This window comes from Haemaphysalis longicornis, unplaced genomic scaffold, assembly GCF_048455015.1.
Source record: "Haemaphysalis longicornis isolate Haplotype H1 unplaced genomic scaffold, Haemaphysalis longicornis Haplotype H1 scaffold_12, whole genome shotgun sequence".
Taxonomy (NCBI): Eukaryota; Metazoa; Arthropoda; class Arachnida; order Ixodida; family Ixodidae; genus Haemaphysalis; species Haemaphysalis longicornis.
In genome coordinates this window covers 89395267-89414439 of record NW_027526225.1, presented here as the reverse complement: position 1 = coordinate 89414439, position 19173 = coordinate 89395267, and the positions used below count along the sequence as shown (strand labels likewise).

The window sequence follows — 19173 nt, the reverse complement described above, 5'->3', positions numbered from 1 at the left end:
CAGTAGATGTTAAAAAAGAAAAGTTTTTGTATAAGTGCGCAGAATAATCATGCGCTGTGGGTTGAGCGGGAAACTTTATTCCCGCTCATGTTGCCGAGAATTCCTTTCAGGAGCACGCAAAACTTCGAATTCGTCTCCTCACTCGCGGTGCCCAAGCTCACTACATGCCGCAACAGTCAAGACGGGAACCGCATGGCGGGCGCGTTTTTTTGCGCGATTCGTGCGCGTCGGCGTTGTGCGTGCCATTTTTTCACACCCACGTCGACAATTCCACGCCCTCAGCAGCTTCTGCTTCGGTCACAAAATGATGTGCGACGCGTGCAGCAGTGGAAGGAGCTTTGCAGCGCTCGAAACAGCCAGCTGGTTCCACCAGGGATGATGTTAGGCTTACCACTCCAGCAGATATTTCAACAGCGCTTTCACTAGCAGGGGTAACGTTTTATAGTACCGTTTTTGCCCGCATTATCAGATCCTTTACCGCACAAGCGACTTCGTGTGTGCCTTGAGCATTATTTTAAGGGGAGACGTGGGTCTTGAAATGAACTTTTTTATTAATTGGTCTGTGATAATGAAAATCACTGTGCATATGTGTTTTGGCTTCCTCATTTCAAATATGTAATTAGTTTTCAAGTGGTAGAATTATTTTTTTAGTTATAAGGAAAACACTGGAGCCTAATTAAGTAATTTCTTACGGGCCTTTAAGGAACTTTTTATTCAATTTTTTTTTAAATAAATGGTATGGGTGTGTAGCTTAAGACCTGCCATGCATGCTGAAGCTATTTATATTCCTGTAAAGATAGTTTATTGGATAGAATTAATCTAATTATGCCAAGTACAGTTTTCTGAAAACTTAATGACCTCTAATTATAACTCATAACATTTATTTGAGGCAAAATGAGGCAATTAAAATAGCTTCAGCATGCAGTTCATTTTATCCCGAATTCAACGGTATAACACTTGTAGAAATCCTTTGAAAAAAACTACCTCAAAACCCCTGTAAGGCTAGGCACATATGCAAAAAAAGGGAAGCTGAGAAAATCGCAGTTGAAGTTTTACTACAAGTGACAGTTTTATCTATTGAGCATGTGAAAAAAAGAAAGGTTCTAGAATGTAGCTCGCTTTTCGCTCAACACGAGCATACCAAGTTTGCTGAAATCAGTTGGTGGGAAAATTATGAAATCCTCTGTCTACAGATGGCACCTGGCAGAAAAACTGAACAAAAGCAAAGCCAGAACGTTGCTTCAATTTTTATGCTGTTGGCATCGCGCCGTCTCTCTTTGGCGACTAGGGCTGAGGTGCTGAGCGTGCACCACAGTTGTAAACGCTATTTTGTTATGTTACTGCTTCATTTGTAGCAATCAAATCGGATTTGCATCGCGTGAAGTGAGTTGCAGCGAAGGGGCTGGTAACGCAATGCCCGCCACTGTTCTGTAACGTGCATGCGCTTGGCTAGGTGGGATAACCACGTTTTCGGTTTAATCTACTCGTATATCACGTTACCAACGCACATTGTGCACAGTGCGAACATTTATAATTCTTAAATCGCTCATCTTTATGGTAACCTGCCGACGAGGAAGCGCGCGCCGGTGTGCGGGCCGAACCGCCGCAGCATCGTTGATAACAGAATGAACACACTTCCCTTGCGACGTCGGCATGCGGCATCCTCCACTTTATCATTTCTTTTCTTTCTATTTGCTGCTGATCGAAAGATAGACGCACCTTAGTGCCCCCGCAGGCGTAATCATATCGCTACGCTATCGTCTCGGCAGCCCGCGCGGGCGCTAAGCCTACCTCCGTCTCGGCGCCGTTTTCGCGATAAGTCGTCGTCACAGGAGCAGAAAATCGTATTTCAGGCGCTTTTAATAATGCCTGTTCTTCCTTTCGGTTATCGATAGACATCTTTACTTTATTTTTACGCCATGCGGGGCTTTTGCCAGTCCTCGCATAGACGAATACATGAGCCGTTGCCCTGTGATGAGAGTGCCGAGCAGACGACCCACGGCGCCCAGCCAATGAGGTTGCGCCCTGCGGTCACGTGCAGTCAGTAACCAATTAGGCGGCGCGATCCGTCTCTTTTCTACCCCGGTTTTACTCGCAACCAACGGACGAAACGGAGTGGTTCTGGCGGGGAATTCAAAACGAAAAGACGCGCTTTCGAATGAGACAAAGATGGACGCCGTGGCGCATGTAGAACCCGAGAGGCGAGTCGTCGAAAAAATGCTATTTTCGCGTCGAATCTTGGCCGATTTTAGCGGGCGTCGGTGCTATAAATTGATATTATGGCTCAAATACGTACTCCTGGGTCTGGATATTTTGCTAACCGGTAGAAAAATAGCTCTACTTTCCGAAAATGGCGATTTCTAAAAATCGATTTTTTGGCCAAATTTCGGGATTCCAAGACCCGCGTCTCCCCTTAAAGAACAGTTAGAAGTGGTTGCTCGAGTGCCTCGATCACTTCGCAGCCAAAGCCAAAGCCATGTTGCCGCCGCCATGTTTCCACCACCGGCCGCGCCACGCGCTGCGGGTGGTTCCGCGGCGGTGTCAGTGCGCCTGTGGCATGAACGGCACGTTTTCACCAGCAGAAAACAACAGCCAAGCCGTTCTTCGAGAGCCCGTACGTCGCCGTCGCTTGCTCGCTCGGCTGTCGGGCGCCTCACCAGCTCGTTCGTATCATCTGCCGAGCCGCGCAGGTCCGTTCGTAACAACTGAAATTTTGCCAAATGCAAACAATGCAATTTTCGCCGGGATTTCACAGAAATTCGTATCACGCAGAATCGTATCGAGATTTCACTGTAGAATCTTACAAGACCTCAGCAGCAGCACTTGCAAGACAGACACCTTGTCCTAACATTACTTGGGTATTTGCAAGTGCCATAAAATAGCCAGGGTGGGAAGTTGGTGTGCATGCGAGTACAGCTGATCTCTGCCAGTTGCAGAGCACAGGGGCTGTTTTTCTTTCCTTTCTTTCTCTTGAGGGGGGGAGTTAAAGTAGAAGGAGCATGCTATGGCATTATTCTTTCCTTAGCTCGACAATTCAATTTTGAAGCGAAAGCTTTCTTAGTGGGACTGACGGCGTCATGTAAAAAAAAAACTAATGCATTTCCCCATAGACCGGTTGGTTGACTGAAAAGCTCTGGTAAGATCTCTGGACACATGGTGCGGACGTGATACCAGACTTCCATTGTGTCAGACCGGTTACTTGAAAATCGCGAGAAAGGAACTGTTCTAGATGAGACAATACACACATCGATCATGAAGGAATGCAATAGTATACCTTTGTCTCATAAACCACGTATCAGTATGCGTTTAGATCATTCATAAATGCATTTTTTTAGTGTGCAAAAAGTTGTTCATGGGTTCGTTCTTCATTTGCGATTTGTGCCTTTGAAGGTTTGATGATCAATTAGGCACACTTTTACCTAAAGTTTTGACACTTTTGACTCAGTTCTGATGTTAAAAAGATTCCGCACTTCTCTCAACTTTCTGTCAGACATCGGGATGGTAAATGTTTTCCGATGTCTACAAAAAAACAACAAAAAAAATATTTTTCTGGCATACCTCCTTGCACGGTTTTCTTTAACATTGTTCATTTCAGCACAGCGTTGATGTGCTGCAATAAATGGGTGAGAAACAAAACAATGGGTACTGTGAAAATAATAAGTGTAGTAACTAGATCAATTGCACATCTGGTAGAACGGCAACTTTAATAGAAAAGTGCATTCGCACAAGGTTGTAATGGGTGCAGATGTAACAATCACAATGAATTAATGGTGAAGTAAGTTCCATGCAGTAGTGACAAGTGTTCTGAGACGCATAAGGCTGCATCTTTGGTGACCTGGAGTCCGTGTCTTGCTCGTGTTAGGTTTCTTCCTATTCTTCAGTGCGGTGCTCCCTCCCTATGTTTGCGCAGTTGGCGACAGCCTGGGCTGCTTTGGGGCCAAGAAGAAGAAGGAGGCACTGGAGAAGCAGAAGAAGGAGTCCTCCTCCGGATCGGCTCTGGCTTCGGCCAGCAGCGCGACGCCCCGGCCGCAGTCGGATCCCCCGACGGGCATGGAGCTGCTTTGGCAGCCAGAAGTGGTGCAGCCGTACCTGGCGTTGCTCTCCGAGTGCTCTAACCCAGAGACGCTAGAAGCGGCAGCGGGCGCTATCCAGAACCTGGCTGCTTGCTATTGGCAGGTGGGCGGCACCATTCCTGTCTTGTTCTGTCCCCACATTAGTAGCAGAGGCAGTGAAGGGTGTTTGGCAGGCTCATCCTTGTGGCTGCAGTCTGCGTAACTGTTTGCTTCACCATTAAGGGGGGACACTGCTCTTAAAACAGCATTTAAGTAAACTCTGTGAAACTTGTCAGTCTTGCTGCTTTTTTTTTTTTTTTTTCATTGATTTCAAATGTGCCATTATTTTTTGTCAGTCAATTAGTTCTCAAGGTAATTAAAGATAATTAGCCATTTTTGTAGGAACAATAGACAAAACAGTGTTGGTCATAAAACTGTAACCTTTATATTTTCCACTACTATGAACCCTGGCGAGTGCAATAGGAGAATCGATTTTTTGATGCACCGCTTAAAACTAATTTTACTGCTCATTAAATTTTTGGGGCACCAGTGGCGCAACAAACCGTTCCGAATGGCCATTTCAAACACCAAGGCCTAATGAGCTGTTAAATTGGTTCCAACCGTTGCATCAAAAGAACGATTATGTTATTGCATTCGCGAGGGTTCATAGCATTGGAAAATATAAAGATTGCAGTTTTATGGCCAACACTGCTTTGGCTGTTGTTCCTCAAAAAATTACTCATTATCTCTAATTACCTTTGACACTAATGAAACAACTAAAAAAATAATGGCATATTTGAAATCAGTGGAAAACAAGCAGCAAGGCTGGCAAGTTTCACAGGGTTAACTTACAAATTAAAATAAATTGTTTTAAGAACCATGTCCCCCCTTAAAAGAAGTGCAGAGTTCTTAATTGTTTGCAAAGCCTATCATGGCTGCCTCAGGAATTACTGCAATGATGCAGTGGTTTGCAGTGAGAACTGAAACTGTTCTAGTATTCAAAGTCAGATTTATATCTAGCTTACTCGTTATATTGGCCCTTGCACTGTTGTTGCACTGTTTGTACAGGAAAACCGTGCTCACAATGTGCTAAACTCCGCCCTAGGGCGATGTGCTGGTGTGCCTTCAGATCTTATATTGCAAGAATGGGTGAGGAGCGCTGTTTGAGGAGAATGCCACTTTTAAACAAACTTGTATTGCAAAAAAGATGCACGTAAAAAAAAGAAAATCCCAGGCCATCTCCCCTAACATGAAAACTGGGGAGGGGCAAAGCATGCGGTGTATAAGTGTATTCTTGGCACTTTGGCATTTTTGCCCACGGAGATGAAACCATTGGGGGGTAGAGGTATACAGCTTTGCTGTAAAAGTCTCTTGTCTTTGAAGCATGAAGCTCTCTAGTGCGAGGCGCGAACAAGTGTCCCGGCATTTTTTAGTATACGTTACGTTCTAGTGCAAGGCTAAACGAGTGTCCCGGTGTTTTAGTACCATGACTACATGAGACGTCGATTACAATGATGACATGAGACGCCAAAAGCTCTGCACTTAAAAAAATAGCTGGATGGCGTTTCAGCATGCAGTGTGCTGGGCACTAATTCACCTGTGAGGGTATTTAGTGCACCTTGTGAAGGGAAGTGATTTCCCGAGCACTGCGCTTGAGCGAAGCCTCAACTCTGTCCTTCCAGCCGAGCATAGACATCCGGGCAGCGGTGCGGAAAGACCGGGGCCTTCCGGTGCTGGTGGAGCTTCTCCGGATGGAGGTGGACCGGGTGGTGTGTGCGGTGGCCACGGCCCTGCGGAACCTCGCTATGGACCAGCGCAACAAGGAGCTCATAGGTGCGTCCTCTGCTGCACAGCGTTGTGTTTGAAGACGGCGGACTTCAATTACTGCAGTAAAACGTGCTGTTGGGCTAGTTTGTACATACTGAATGGGAGGCTTAGCACAAAGAAGATGAGGAGGACGGCAGACGAGACAGCCAAGACAAGCGCCTGTCTCATCTGCCACCATCCTCGTCGTCTTTGCAGTAAGCCTCCCATTCTTTAATTGCTGGAGGGGCTGAAACTGGGAAGTCAGCGTAATGCCGTTGACGGCGTCAAGCCAAAGCCATTGTCCAGAGTTTTTATCTAAAGTGGTAGAGGTGGAGATATGAGAGGAGTGAACAGCAGCAGCAGCTGAAGGAACTGAAGTGGAGTTGGTCCGTTTTGTGCAAGGCAACAAATTCAGTTTTTTTTTGTGTGTGTGTGTGTGCGCGCGTGCGTGAGAGAGAGAGAGAGAGATTGTTTACTCCACTGAGTCTTACGCACAGCTCAAGTGCAAGCTGATAGGTGGTGGAAAAAATCTGCCCTGACTGTCACTGCCTGCTACCTGCCCCCATGGTTATACAGTATGAACCTCATTACAAGAAAAACACTGATATTGCAGATTATTGAAATAGCGATCAGAATTTTGAATTGGGTTCATCCTGCTGAATACCAGTGACACTTGTGTTGTTTATAACGAAATAGTACTGGTTACAACGAATGGATTTGCTCACTGTGTGGCTGAAAATTGTATACAAGCTAGGGTACAGTGTCAGAGACTCTCCAAAGACTCGTCCCTCTACTATAAGGTAGCATTACACACTCAAAATGAGCGGGAATATATGGTTTTCTCTCTCTCTCTCTCTCTCTCTCTCTTTTTTTTTTTAACCTTGTGGATGCAACTTGGTAGTGCGGGTTATACGCACAAGAATAGGGTGTATATTTACTCGTAGTGCAGGTTGTAAAACTAATGCTCTTTATTTTCATTCCATTGTGCGTGGTTAGTGACTGCTGTGTGCTAGGTTCATGAATGTCGGATACAACGAGCGAATTCTCACTGCCCCAGTGAGGTTTGACCGTGTTAAAATTGCCGCTTCTTCCCTTCAGGCAAGTACGCCATGAGCGATCTGGTGCAGAAGCTGCCCAACGGCAACCCACAGCACGACATGGGCACCTCGGACGACACCATAGCGGCCGTGCTGGCCACCCTGAACGAGGTGATCGTGCGCAACGGCAACTTTGCCCGCTCCCTGCTAGAGGCCGGGGGCGTCACCCGCCTCACCTACATCACCAAGCAGAAGGGCCGCTTCTCCGCCAGGGTCGTCAAGTTCACCTCCCAGGTGGGTGTCTGCCCCGGTGCGGTCTGTGTTGCGATTGTTGATAAGGGACGGTGAAATCAAAATGCAAGTTGCTCTAGATCGATAGATTAGCCAACACGAGTACGATCGAGTCCACTTGTAACGGTACCGTTTATAACAATATATCAGATATAACGGTGAACAGCTATGGCACCATCTGCTTTTGAATGATGGTAAAATAAGCCGCTTATTGCAATGCTCGAGGGACGTGATATCGTATATAACGATTGAATCCGGCTACAGCTTGTTATCAACAAGCGCATTGCCACTGGCTGTCCACTCTGACAGCATGCGCTGCATGCAGCAATATGCCTCGCATCCCTTCCACTCCTCGGAAAGCAAGTCGACTGCGCTGTTTATGAGGAAGTGAGAGGAGGGAAGCAGTTTTCCTTCTGAACCCCCCTCCCGGCGCCGGTGCTTTGGCATTGTCCTCGCGCCCGCTCGGGAAATCGCGGTGCTGCTCGCTCGCACATTCGCTTGTTGTGTCACGTGCACACTGCTTTGAATTTGACACACTGCCTGTTCCACGACTGACTATATTTTGGCCTTTTCAACTGCCTCCATTGTTCCATAGATAGTGACGTCAGGGCCAATGTTTTGGAAACGTCCGAAGGCCTCGCTGAAGAGGCGATCGTTGCGTGGATACGTGCTGCAAGCAGTGGTGACAGTGACGAATCTGGCAACACAGTTGTGCAGTTTACTCAAGTAGTTGATTGATTGATTGTAGGGTTTAACGCGCTGACGCAACGCAGGCGATGAGGCGCGCCGTAGTGGAGGACTCCGGATTAATTTTGGCCACCTGGAGATCTTTAACGTGCACCGAAATCTCGCACACACGGGCGTTTTTGCTTTTCGCCTCTATCAGAAAAGCGGCCGCCGCGGCCGGGAATCGAACCCACGACCTCGTGCTCAGCAGCTTTACCCGGTTAGTGTCTTCGCAGGAGGCCGAACGCATGACGCAGTCCCTCGGGGACTCCATTTCCAATAAGGACATTTAGCTCAGCTACGTGAGGCACCTATAGATGCTTTTGAAAAAGATGTGCGCTAGCTTTGCATGCGGCGAACTAATCTGACTGACTATGCCTTCTTTTCCACTAAGAAGTAGTAATACGACCTTGCTTGCATGCATATAGAATGTTTGGAGTTCTGTTTCGTCTTCTTTTTTTTCTTTTTTCTGCAACCCGCTTATATCAATTATCGGCTATAACGGTGGAATTTCCTTGGCACTTGGATATTGTTATAAGTGGGCTCGACTGTACACCACTCTTATGCATAGCTTCTTTTTAAACAAGGTGGAAAATAGCAAAAACGCGAAGACGCCACCGCTGGCTATACCGCACAACTTGCACTGGAAGTGGTTAAAACATCTGGCATGCGCAACGTCTTTCCTGACTGCCACTAGATGGCGCTATTCGCCCATACTTGGGGTGGCGGTACCGCTTTCACAACGCACGCTTCCCTGCTTTTGTCAATGGAGTAATGCACTGTGCAAAGTTTTCTCTCCCCTCCCTTGGTGGCAAAACAGCCTGGCCGACTTGTCTCGTCTCGATTGCGCTGCTGAGCACGAGGTCGTGGGTTCGATTCCCGGCCGCGGCGGCCGCTTTTCTGATGGAGGCGAAAAGCAAAAACGTCCGTGTGTGCGAGATTTCGGCGCACGTTAAAGATCCCCAGGTGGTCAAAATTAATCCGGAGCCCTCCACTACGGCGCGCCTCATCGCCTGCGTTGCGTCGGCGCGTTAAACCCTACAATCAATCAATCAATCAATCAATCTTGTCTCGTCTCGACTTGTCTTATCTCGTCTTCAGCTGCTGTACAACCTGTGGCAGCACGTGGAGCTGCGGGAGGTGTACAAGAATGCGGGCTGGCGGGAGTACCACTTCCTGACGCGCACCCTGGTGGCGCGCAACTCCTCCTCCTCGCCCCCCTCGAGCGCCAACAACACGCTCAGCCGGCCCATCAGCTCGCAGGGCGGCACCCGCTACGAAGACCGCACCCTGCCCCGCGTCGCCCGCGAGCTCAACAGCGGACAGCCGCCCGGTGAGAACAGCAGAGTGGGAAACGTCGTCTGAGAGGCAGCTTTGAAGGGGGACACTGCTCTTAAAAAAGCTTCCTTTAATTCTGAAAAAAACTCTGTGGAAATTGTCAGTTTTGCGGCTTTTTTTTTCCACTGATTTTAAATATGGCATTACTTTTTGAGTAAGTCAATTAGTTCCCGAGATAAATAGAGATAATTATCTGTTTCGGGAGGAACAATAGACAAAATAGTGCTAGTCATAAATCAGCAATCTTCAAATTTTACAATACTATGAACCCTGGTGAGTGCAATAAGAGAATCTGTTTTTTGAAGCACTGTATGGAACAACTTTTATAGCTCATTAAACTTTGTTGTTTGAAATGGGCCCTCAAAATGGTTCCTTGCCACTGGTGCCACTAAGGTTTAATGAGCTGTAAAATTAGTTCCAAGCAGTGCATCAAAGAAACGATTCTCTTATTGCCCTCACCAGGGTTCAAAGTATCGGAAAATATAAGGATTACATTTCTATGGCCAACACTGTTTTGCCAATTGTTCCTCCAAAAATGACTAATTATCTCTAATTACCCTGGGAACTAATTTACTGACTCAGAAACAATGGCATATTTGCAATCAGGGGGGAGGAAAAGCAGCAAGACTGGCAAATTTCACAGAGTGTAATTGGAAAATTAAAAGTTGTTTTAAGAGCAGTGTCCCCCCTTTTAAGGGGCCACGGAGACAACAAAGACTGCTTTGTTGCAGTAACAATGAAACTAGTTTTATTGCACAATTCAAACAAGTACAGTGGAACCCCGATTACACGTCCCCTGGCTTTACAACGGCCGGCTTCTTACGAAGGATTGCCACGGTTCCAGCAAACCCCCCTTATAACAACGCATTAAAAACCCCAGTAATACAACACTCAGCTGTTTGCAGTCCGCTTCATATGACAGACTGTGGCGGGGATAAACCAGTGTTTTCCCCCACCTTCTACGCCGCTTTGTCTCGACCTTTATTTCTTAACCACTGTTCGGCACTGCTTGATGTGCAAAAAGGTAAACAGTCCACAATGGGACCGACCGCTTGCTGAATAGACTCAGGCAAGCAGGCAGGTACTGGCAGGTAGGGCCTTTCAATGGCCCTGTGCGGCAGGAAAGTGCCAGTGCGTCAACCGCGAGTCAAAAGTCAAAAGTCCAGGTAGTGAGGGGACTGCCAATTTGATGGTACCGTTGAGCCTACGAACCTGAAAACACGCGCGTGTAACGTAATACCCTACGGCGATGACCAAACTCCCCACTTTCCGTGCCCACTTGCCCTCCCCTGTATCGCTTGCGATCTTGGTTACACTCTCGCAACTTCGGATTGCAGTACACAAATGCACGAACTGGTCAATAATATAGATATAGAAATATAATATAGAAGCTTCAAATTTCAGTTAGGTGTTCACAAATTATGCAAGAGTGCACTAAATAAGTTAAGTTTGTAGCCCTCCTGTCACGGGAGACCGTCTATTAGGGCGGCGTTTACTCGAACCCTGATCATGCGACTGCCCGGTCATGCGACAATTTTGCGTGGTCCCTTGAAAGTCGTATTATCAGGGTTCTACTGTAATCTCGATGTTGAAGAAAAACAGATAAAGCAGTGCCAAATCCCCAGACACTTTCTCGCAAAGTTTCGGTGATGTCACAGCATCTTGTTTGTGCGTTTGGCAGCCATGCGGTCACTAAATAGTCGAAGAATAGTGGAATAAACTGCATGATGCAACCACAAGTAAGAATTTGACAAATTCGATTCAGTATCGCTTTGAAGGGCCCCTGACGTGGTCTTAAAAGGGGCTCTGTGTTTGTATCAGAAATTGGTTCATAGCTAATAAGTAACGACAAATTAAAAAAAAAAAAGTAGCCTCAGTATTTGTTCATGAAACGGAAACTTGTTGCTTAAAACACCGATATGAAAATGTAAAAATGAAAATGCGGGAAATATTTGGCATTGTGAAAGGGACAGTAATGAATGTGTTGTATTTGGAATGCTGCAATAGCAATGCAAAGCCAGCTGGTAGTATTTCAGAAAATGTGAGTGGCGTATGGTTACTACGTAATTAAAGATCTTATGCAATAATGCCGAGAAAACAAGAAGCATGTTAGGCAACCAGTACAGTTGCTTAAAGTGCCGTGTTTATTCGAATATAAGGTGGGGTTCTTTTCCAAAATTTGTAGTCTCGAAGTCATACCCCGCCTTATATTTGAAGCTCAGTATATATGGCGATTTTTTGTACTCTCCAAACTGCACCCTCGCCTTATAATCAAATAAACACAGTAGTAAGTGTGTCCTTAAAAATGTGGCAGTTTCTTTGTGTGAAGTTGTTATTGTTCTTCCTCCTAATTATTTATCCTGCTTTTTCTTTTCCCTTTGCAGTTAACATGCCGTACAGTCGGGTAAGCAGACCTTCCTTTTTATTTTTTGCGCGTGATGGTGTACCCAGATTTATACCGGCATTACCGCCTAATGTCAACTAAAGCCACATTTAGTAAAGTTTGGTTTGGTTTGATGCAACAGGGCATGCGCGTAATTCCGGTAGCTGTGTAGCTTCAGTTTTAAGCACCGTCTCTGATTAACAGATTGTGTTTTGTAGGCAAATGCCATGCCTGAAACTTATTGTGATTTACACAGGTACACGAGGCATAGCTGTACAATAACCCTACTACTGTCAAGCCCGGTTAGATCGAACTTTCAAAAAGAACAGCTATCCGTTCAATATAGGGAGGCTTGCATTTGGTAGGCATTCTCAGATAATGAATGGCAGCCTGCCATTGTCCCTGAAGAGGGAAGTGTATGACAGCTGCATCTTAACGGTACTCACCTACAGGGCAGAAACTTGGAGGCTCACTAAAAGGGTTCAACTTAAATTGAGAACGACTCAGCGGGCAATGGAGCGGAAGATGATGTGTGTAACATTGAGGGACAAGAAGAGAGCGGAGTGGGCCAGGGAACAAATGCGTCTTAATGACGTATTAGTAGAAATTAAGAAGAGGAAATGGGCGTGGGCAGGGCGTGTAATGCGAAGGCAAGATAACTGTTGGCCATTAAGGGTAGCAGAGTGGATCCCTAGAGAAGGCAAGCGTGGCAGGGGGCGGCAGAAAGTTAGGTGGGCAGATGATATCAAGAAGTTTGCGGGGATAAATTGGTCACAGTTGGCACAGGACCGAGGTAATTGGAGAATAATGGGAGAGGCCTTTGCCCTGCAGTGGGCATAGATAAGCTGACAATGATGATGACATAAGGCTTCTGGAGGACACATACTAGAAGAGCTGCGCTTCACACGAAGATTGAACCCGTGCCGTTGTGTTGTCCGTCCAGTCTGAGGAGCTGCCCCTGAGTGAGCTAAGCCACGGCGGTGGTGGCGAAGCCCAGCCGGGGTCGCCGCAGCCTGCCCAGCCGCAGCAGCCCACCCTTCATCGCCCGCCCGTTGGAGGCGTACCCATCTTCCCGCCGGGACCCGTGAGTGTGACATCTCTGCCTGCCTGCGTCCTCTCCCTCCGCTTCAGCCGCTCTAGGGCTTCGCTTGTGGATTCTTTGTTCATCTCTCTGCTGACAGCATCATTAAAGGGGGTCACACTGGCCTTCTTAAAAAACAACTTCGTTTAATTTTCAAGTAAACTTTGCGGAACCTGTCACTCTTGCTGTAATATTCCCACTAATTTCAAACATGCCATTGTTTTTCTAGATGTTAAACCAGGGGGAACTACTGAGAGCACAAGCTTAAATTGCGATCTACCACTAGTAACTATAGAGGAAGTAGGAAAAGCTTTGAAAGGGATAAAAAGAGGAAAAGCTGCAGGTGAAGATGTTATAGTTGGTCAATTACTCCCCAAAATAATTGGAGATAATTAGCCATTTTTTGGTCAAACAATAGACAAAACAGTGTTGGTCATAAAACTGTAATCTTTGTATTTTCCAATGCTACGAACCCTGGTGAATGCAATAATTGAAGCAGTTTTTTTATGCATCGCTTGGAACTAATTTTACAGCTTATTAAACTTTGGTGGCACCAGTGGCAAGGAACATTTTTGAGTGCCCATTTCAAACACTCAAGTTTAATGAGCTGTAAAATTAGTTCCAAGTGGTCCATCAAAGAACCGCTTCTCCCATTGCATTCACCAGGATTTATAGTATTGGAAAATATAAAGATTACAGTTTTATGACCAAGACTGTTTTGTGTATTGTTTGACCAAAAGATGGCTAATTATCTCTAATTATCTTGGGATCTAATTGACTGACTCGAGAAGTAATGGCATATTTGAAATCAGTGGAAAAAAAGCAGCAAGACTGAAGGGCATCGACGGCTTGTGTTCCTGTCTAGGACGCTTTCTAATCTAAGAGAGAAAGAACCCGTTCGTGAAATAATAGTTGCTACGTTGCACCTGAGAGAAGAAATTCTAGAAAAAAATCTGCTTTTTGTCATAAGTTGTCGTTATGTAGTTGTAGGTTTTTATTATTAAACTGTAGTATTGTTATTTAATGAAACAAGTGTGCGTTTGAAGTAGGTTACGGCAGTTCGGGTCGCATGTCACTACTTAATGAGTGCTGCCACAAACTCAATGAATGTTGCCGGCTTACAAAAGCAGCAGCCAATAAAGCGTACTTCACTGCAAAGGGCCCAAATTAGCACGAAGGCTTTCGGTGTGCTTGGAAAGAGGGAAAATTTACCGTCCTTGTGTTATTTCCTTGTGTTGTGTGATGCTCGTTATGTTAATTGTCAAGTAGCCTTAATTAAATGAAACAAAATCTTAACAAATACCTTGCAGCTTGCGTAAAATGTGGTTCAGTATTGTAACCTGGCTTAAGGAAAAAAAATATTTTAGAAACTGAGTAAAAAGGTGCGGTGTTTAAATTGTGGCTAAAAACACAGGGTTTGTAAAAGAATTAAAAGGAAATAAATTTATTGGGTGCTTGTATCTAGGGGATTAAGACAGTAATGGACTTAACTTGAGTAACTGGAAAGCAATGAAGTTGTATTGTGTGTATCGATACTGTTCCACATCTCTTGAAAACTAATACAGAGGCTGATATGGTTGAACCTTGATTTTATGAAACTCAATTTCAAAGGCCGACTACAGTGAAATTTTACCACGGCCAAATTTATTTCGCAAATGAATAGTACGTACCATTAAGCTAAAAGGGGCGTGATTGTTAACCCCGTTAAGTGCCTTATTAATCTGCTAGAAACGTTTAATATAGCTCCGTAGCAGATGATGCCGCACTTGCCGGAGGATCGCACAAACAGCCATTAAACGGAAGTGACATTGCACTTGGCTTGAGTGCCTGGTCCTCCAGCCAGCCAGGAAAACTGGTTAAGCTCCGCTGGTTGCGCACAAATTTGTTCTGTTCGGCCACTCACTTGCCGGCTGCAACGTCACTTCAGCTTGGCCATAATGGCCGCACTCTTCTCAATTTCGATTTCAAAATCTCCCCTTTTTGGTGGCTGTTTGCGCCATGGACTAGCTCATTTTAGCTGTGTGTTTAGTCTCTTGCAGTCTCTTTAAAAAAGGCGGACTGTATGGAAGTAGCGTTTCCAAGAGGTCAAAATTTTCAATGGAGTTAACCTTCAAGAATTTCTGAGTTAAGAAACAAACTAATTTGGGTTCCCCTTAGCTGCCCATTGGTAGCTACGGGGAATCAACGAAACTATTCGCGAATCCCAGAGGCTTCACTGAATCAAAACTCAACCGCATAAGCCTCTGTTCATTCTAATTTAACGCTCCCTTTGGCGTGTGTCTCGCAAGAATCAGTCCAGTTCATTTGTGTGCTAACCCTGTCTCCGTTTTCTGCCCTGCCTCACTAACTCTGCTCTCTCTCCTTCTGCTTTAGCCCCCTGGTTTCTAACATCTTCCCGACCTGGTCTTACACTCCTTTAACTAAAATAAGATGTGGTGGGTGTCTTTTGTCTTCTCTGTCTTTGCACGTTGCTGTCTGTGCCTTTGTGTGTGTTGCCTGTGATCCTGCGTTGTGCGTGCAACAGCTTATCTGCACCAGTTGTGCTTTTCCCTGTTCACTAACAGACAAATTGCAGTCCTACATTCCTTACAAGAGACTCAGTGTCAACAAAGTGTTTGCTGTACTTGTGTTGCTGATGCTGAGATGGAGCTAGCATTTTGCTGCAGAAATTTGGGGCAGTGCCTGGGTAATTAATGTCGGAGCTTGTCCTGCTGAGCATGAGGATGCGGGTTCGATTCCCAGCCGCCGCCGCCGCTTTTCTGATGGAGGCAACACGCAAAAACGCCCATGTGTACAAGATTTCGGCGCATGTTAAAGATCCTCAGGGGGTCAAAACTAATCTGGAGCCCTCCTCTATGGTGCACCTCATCGCCTGCGTTGTGTCGGCGCGTTAAACACTACAATCAGCCAGTCAGTCAGTCAGTCAGTTAGTCAGTCAGTCACTCAATCAAGCAATTGATGTCGTAGCTGCTGAACCAAATTTTAATTGGCTTAGGCATTGCAGTAGAAAGGATAGACACAAGTAGAGTTGCCCAGCCATGCAGGAGCACAGGCTATTGTGGTTCTGTTATTTTTATGCTGCAAAAGTGCTGTTGGAGGCATGGGTGTTCTATTAAATAGGAAAGGCGCCAGTACGGAGCCCTGTGGCATGCCGTACCAGGGTTTGAAGGTGCTAGTGGGGGCTCATGGAGATGAACAGAGAAGGTTCTATGGAATAAATGCACCGTGAAGACAGCATACAACTCTGCTTCAGTCGAAAGATTGGGCATCTCCTACCTTGCCATAATTTTGTGGAACAGGAAACGTTAATTCCATCGCTCTGAAACAAGCGTTTAAAGGGGTGGAGTCCAGATCCCCCACTTACTGTGCCATTGCACGATGTGGTAAAATTCCTGTGACGTACCTGGGGGAAGCAGCCGAAATCAGCAGTCTGTTTGCTTAATTGCCGCTGTCGTGAAGGAACTGGATGTTTGTAATCGCTGAATAAGTGTAGTAAAACATAGTGTGTCGTCTCAGCATGTATTAACCTTGTTCGGCGTAACGCCGCCGTCATAGGCTTTGTTCTTGCTTCAGGCTATGACGGTGCCTTAAATTAGGCAACTTGTGCTCACCTGAACCTTCACTGAATTGTGAGGAAATGATAGGTGAGATTTGTTCATAATCATTTCGACTTAAGAAGAAGCTATTTCAGCGTCGCAAGAACCGCTCAAAGGGAAGAGTAACGCCACTTGTAGTCATTCAGATGGCTTTTTCGCTGCGGAACTGTTTAACCGGCTGTAAATTCTTCAGCGCAAACAGGAAACCTTCAGTTGGACAAAAAGAAAGAAATAAAGAAAAAAAAAAACACTTCTCGTGGTGGGAATCGAATCTGGGCCCGTCGCGTTGTGACACCGATGTCTACAAGATTGAGCTTTCATTGCATTCTGGGCACACAGCATTATTTCCTTCAAGTTATTCGTAGCGTTTGCTTTGAACAGCCGGGTGTCCGACGAAGGGAGAGGGGCACCAGCTCTGCTGTTTCTCCAGCCTTGCCCCACTAGTGCAAGCTACGCCATTTTTTTAATCGTTATTTCACGGTAGCATTTTGTTAATTGCCTCATTGCCTCAAAATAGCATTTATTCGAAATGATTTGAGTTCCGGCTGCAACCCCACGAAACTATTTCAATAATTGGTTAATTTGATCGGCTTGTGCCACGGAGCAAGAATATATAGGAGGGGAAACGGCCCGTTGCGGCAAACTCAGGCAAGCGGCGAGATAATGTCGCAATGAAAACCAAGGTGGTCTGCAAAGCTTCGTAGCTGCGACGGCGAAGGAGATGGTTGCGGCACCTGATGGAAGAATTGATAGCGGCTGCAAACCATTCTGTGGCCGCGCATTGAAATGCCGACTGCAGCGGCCGCGCATTTTCTTCACCTGTGCAGATGCTGCTAGCTTAACCTATGACGAGCGCTTGTGACATTATCTGGCTGTGGTAGGAAGGCCTTTTTTTTCCTCCTGTTTTGTTCTTGCTTTGTGGCTTGAGCCAATTACACTGAGTTGGACATACTGCATCGTAAGTCAAATACGGGATGGTATCTTGCGAATTGCCACCCTTTCTTCTGGTTCATTCAGTATGTAGCTTATTGGATTGAAGTTGCGTTTAAAACTGGCACGGATGTTATTCTAAGGAGGCAATCTTTCGATCGGGGCAAAGTTTTGTTTTGTGTCTTTGTGGCCCCTTCAAATGCAAGAACATCAAGTTGCATCGGTGCTATGTTTTTTCGTCAGAGATGTAGGGTGGTTTGCAAAGCCACCCTGGTTGACTCGTGAGTTAAACTTTCGTGGAGAGCTGTTGTACCAAAACACGCTGCTATTACGATCGCTAAGCCCGTAGGGCATTGCTGTTGGGAAAATTGCACTTTCACTTTTTTAGTTACACGAGTAGAGAAGGCAAAAAAGGCTGTACGTTTCTAGTGTTTTTATATTATAAAAGGTCATCAATGGGATCAACTCTTGCATTGATCTCGATGCGCTGGGTCTAAAGGTACGTCGGACACGCTCCATGCTCACCACCTGCCTTGCAACTCACATTGACAACAGTCCGTCATGATTTCTGCCCAAACGGCCAAACCGTCTCCACTCACTGGCTAGCCAGAGTCGCTGTCACACCCGCTTCACAACTCGCAGCAAGAGCAGTATGTCTTGATTTTTACGCAAACAGGCAAACCGATTCTACTCGCTGACTAGCTCTGGCAGGGTCAGTGTTAATGATTAATCGCTATTACTGATTACAGATTACCAAACGTAGCTGTAGTGATGGCTACGCCAGCTGTTGCTTCAGTGAGCGGCCGCTCTTTCGCTGAATGGGTAAAATTTAAGCCGTACTGCTTTCACCGTGACCTGTGAAGCGAGTGTGAGGTACAGCTATCAGTGAGTGTTAAACACTGCCACTTAAAGAAGAAAGAAAGGAAAGCAACGCTATAGTTCTGAGCATTATAAGTCCAGGACGGTAACGGCAACACGCGGATACGTGACCACTACAGCAAATACGGCGATAGTACAGTTAGTTCAAGCAGCCGTATGTACAGAATTCGGGTATGTTCGACATACCTTTAGCCTATGGGATCGGGGTGCGCATGTCGTGCCTTTAGACATGGGGTCTTAATATCCACCCTAAAGTCTACCAGTAATTTCTTTTTCTACCTGTACCCATACGCTTGACAAGATGTGCCCCGTGACAAAAATATGCCCTAGCTCACGAAGCACTGTAGCTGGGTAGCTGTTCGGACTTTTAAAACAAGTCTCTTTGTCGATATTTGTTTCGCCACAACTTTTTTGCTACGTTCCCTGCTACCTGTTTCGTTAGTGGTAACTAACTCCTAGGTAACTGTTAACTATTTTTCGTTATCACTGTAACTGTTAGTTATCACTGTTAGTTAACGGTTGTTTGCATGCGGAATGTGCCTGCAAGCTGCTAGTGAGTACATTTGCCGAGACACTTTTCAAAAACTTTAGGCAGGTCATGACGTTTGTTTAGTGCATGTTCCTCAGTGTGCTAAACTGGCCTTGCGGGCCTCGTGCTCAAACATTTACTGCCAACTGTTGACTTAAAGTTGCGCAGTAATTTGTGACCTTGAGGGCACAATTCCTCTTTATCGTTACTTATGGTGCCTTATCGTTACTTCTTAATCAGTATCATCTGTAACCAGCATAATTTGCTTTCTTGGCTATATTATGTTCTTATCTTAACTGTGTACATGTGTAGTGTGGCAAGATTCTATTGTGCTGGAATGAAGTGTGTGTTGCACTCAAAAAAACATGACTCTGAAGTTTGGCAGGTAAGGTGCCCTAGAGGATCAGGCTTGAGGTCTATTGTTGATCTTGGCATCCTAGGTTACAATGTGTAAAAAGGCATGTTTTTGCATTTGTTATTTTTGCACTTTAAAAGGTAATTTTTTTTTAGTAAGAAATGAGTAAA

General features: G+C 45.7%; 1 protein-coding gene across 9 annotated transcripts in view; it reads left to right on the top strand.

The window, feature by feature from the left end:
- Positions 1–19173, top strand: part of P120ctn (adherens junction protein p120) — a 91838-nt gene that overhangs the window by 69347 nt on the left and 3318 nt on the right. For 8 of the 9 annotated variants that reach the window (XM_077693718.1, XM_077693716.1, XM_077693724.1 and 5 more), the window contains 6 exons: positions 3911–4176; positions 5735–5885; positions 6957–7189; positions 9014–9245; positions 11635–11654; positions 12577–12717. In XM_077693718.1, the coding sequence (XP_077549844.1) occupies positions 3911–4176; positions 5735–5885; positions 6957–7189; positions 9014–9245; positions 11635–11654; positions 12577–12717 (1043 nt within the window). Of the gene's footprint in view, positions 1–3910; positions 4177–5734; positions 5886–6956; positions 7190–9013; positions 9246–11634; positions 11655–12576; positions 12718–15087; positions 15150–19173 lie in introns of all 9 variants that reach the window. The other variant, XM_077693721.1, reaches the window with a different exon arrangement.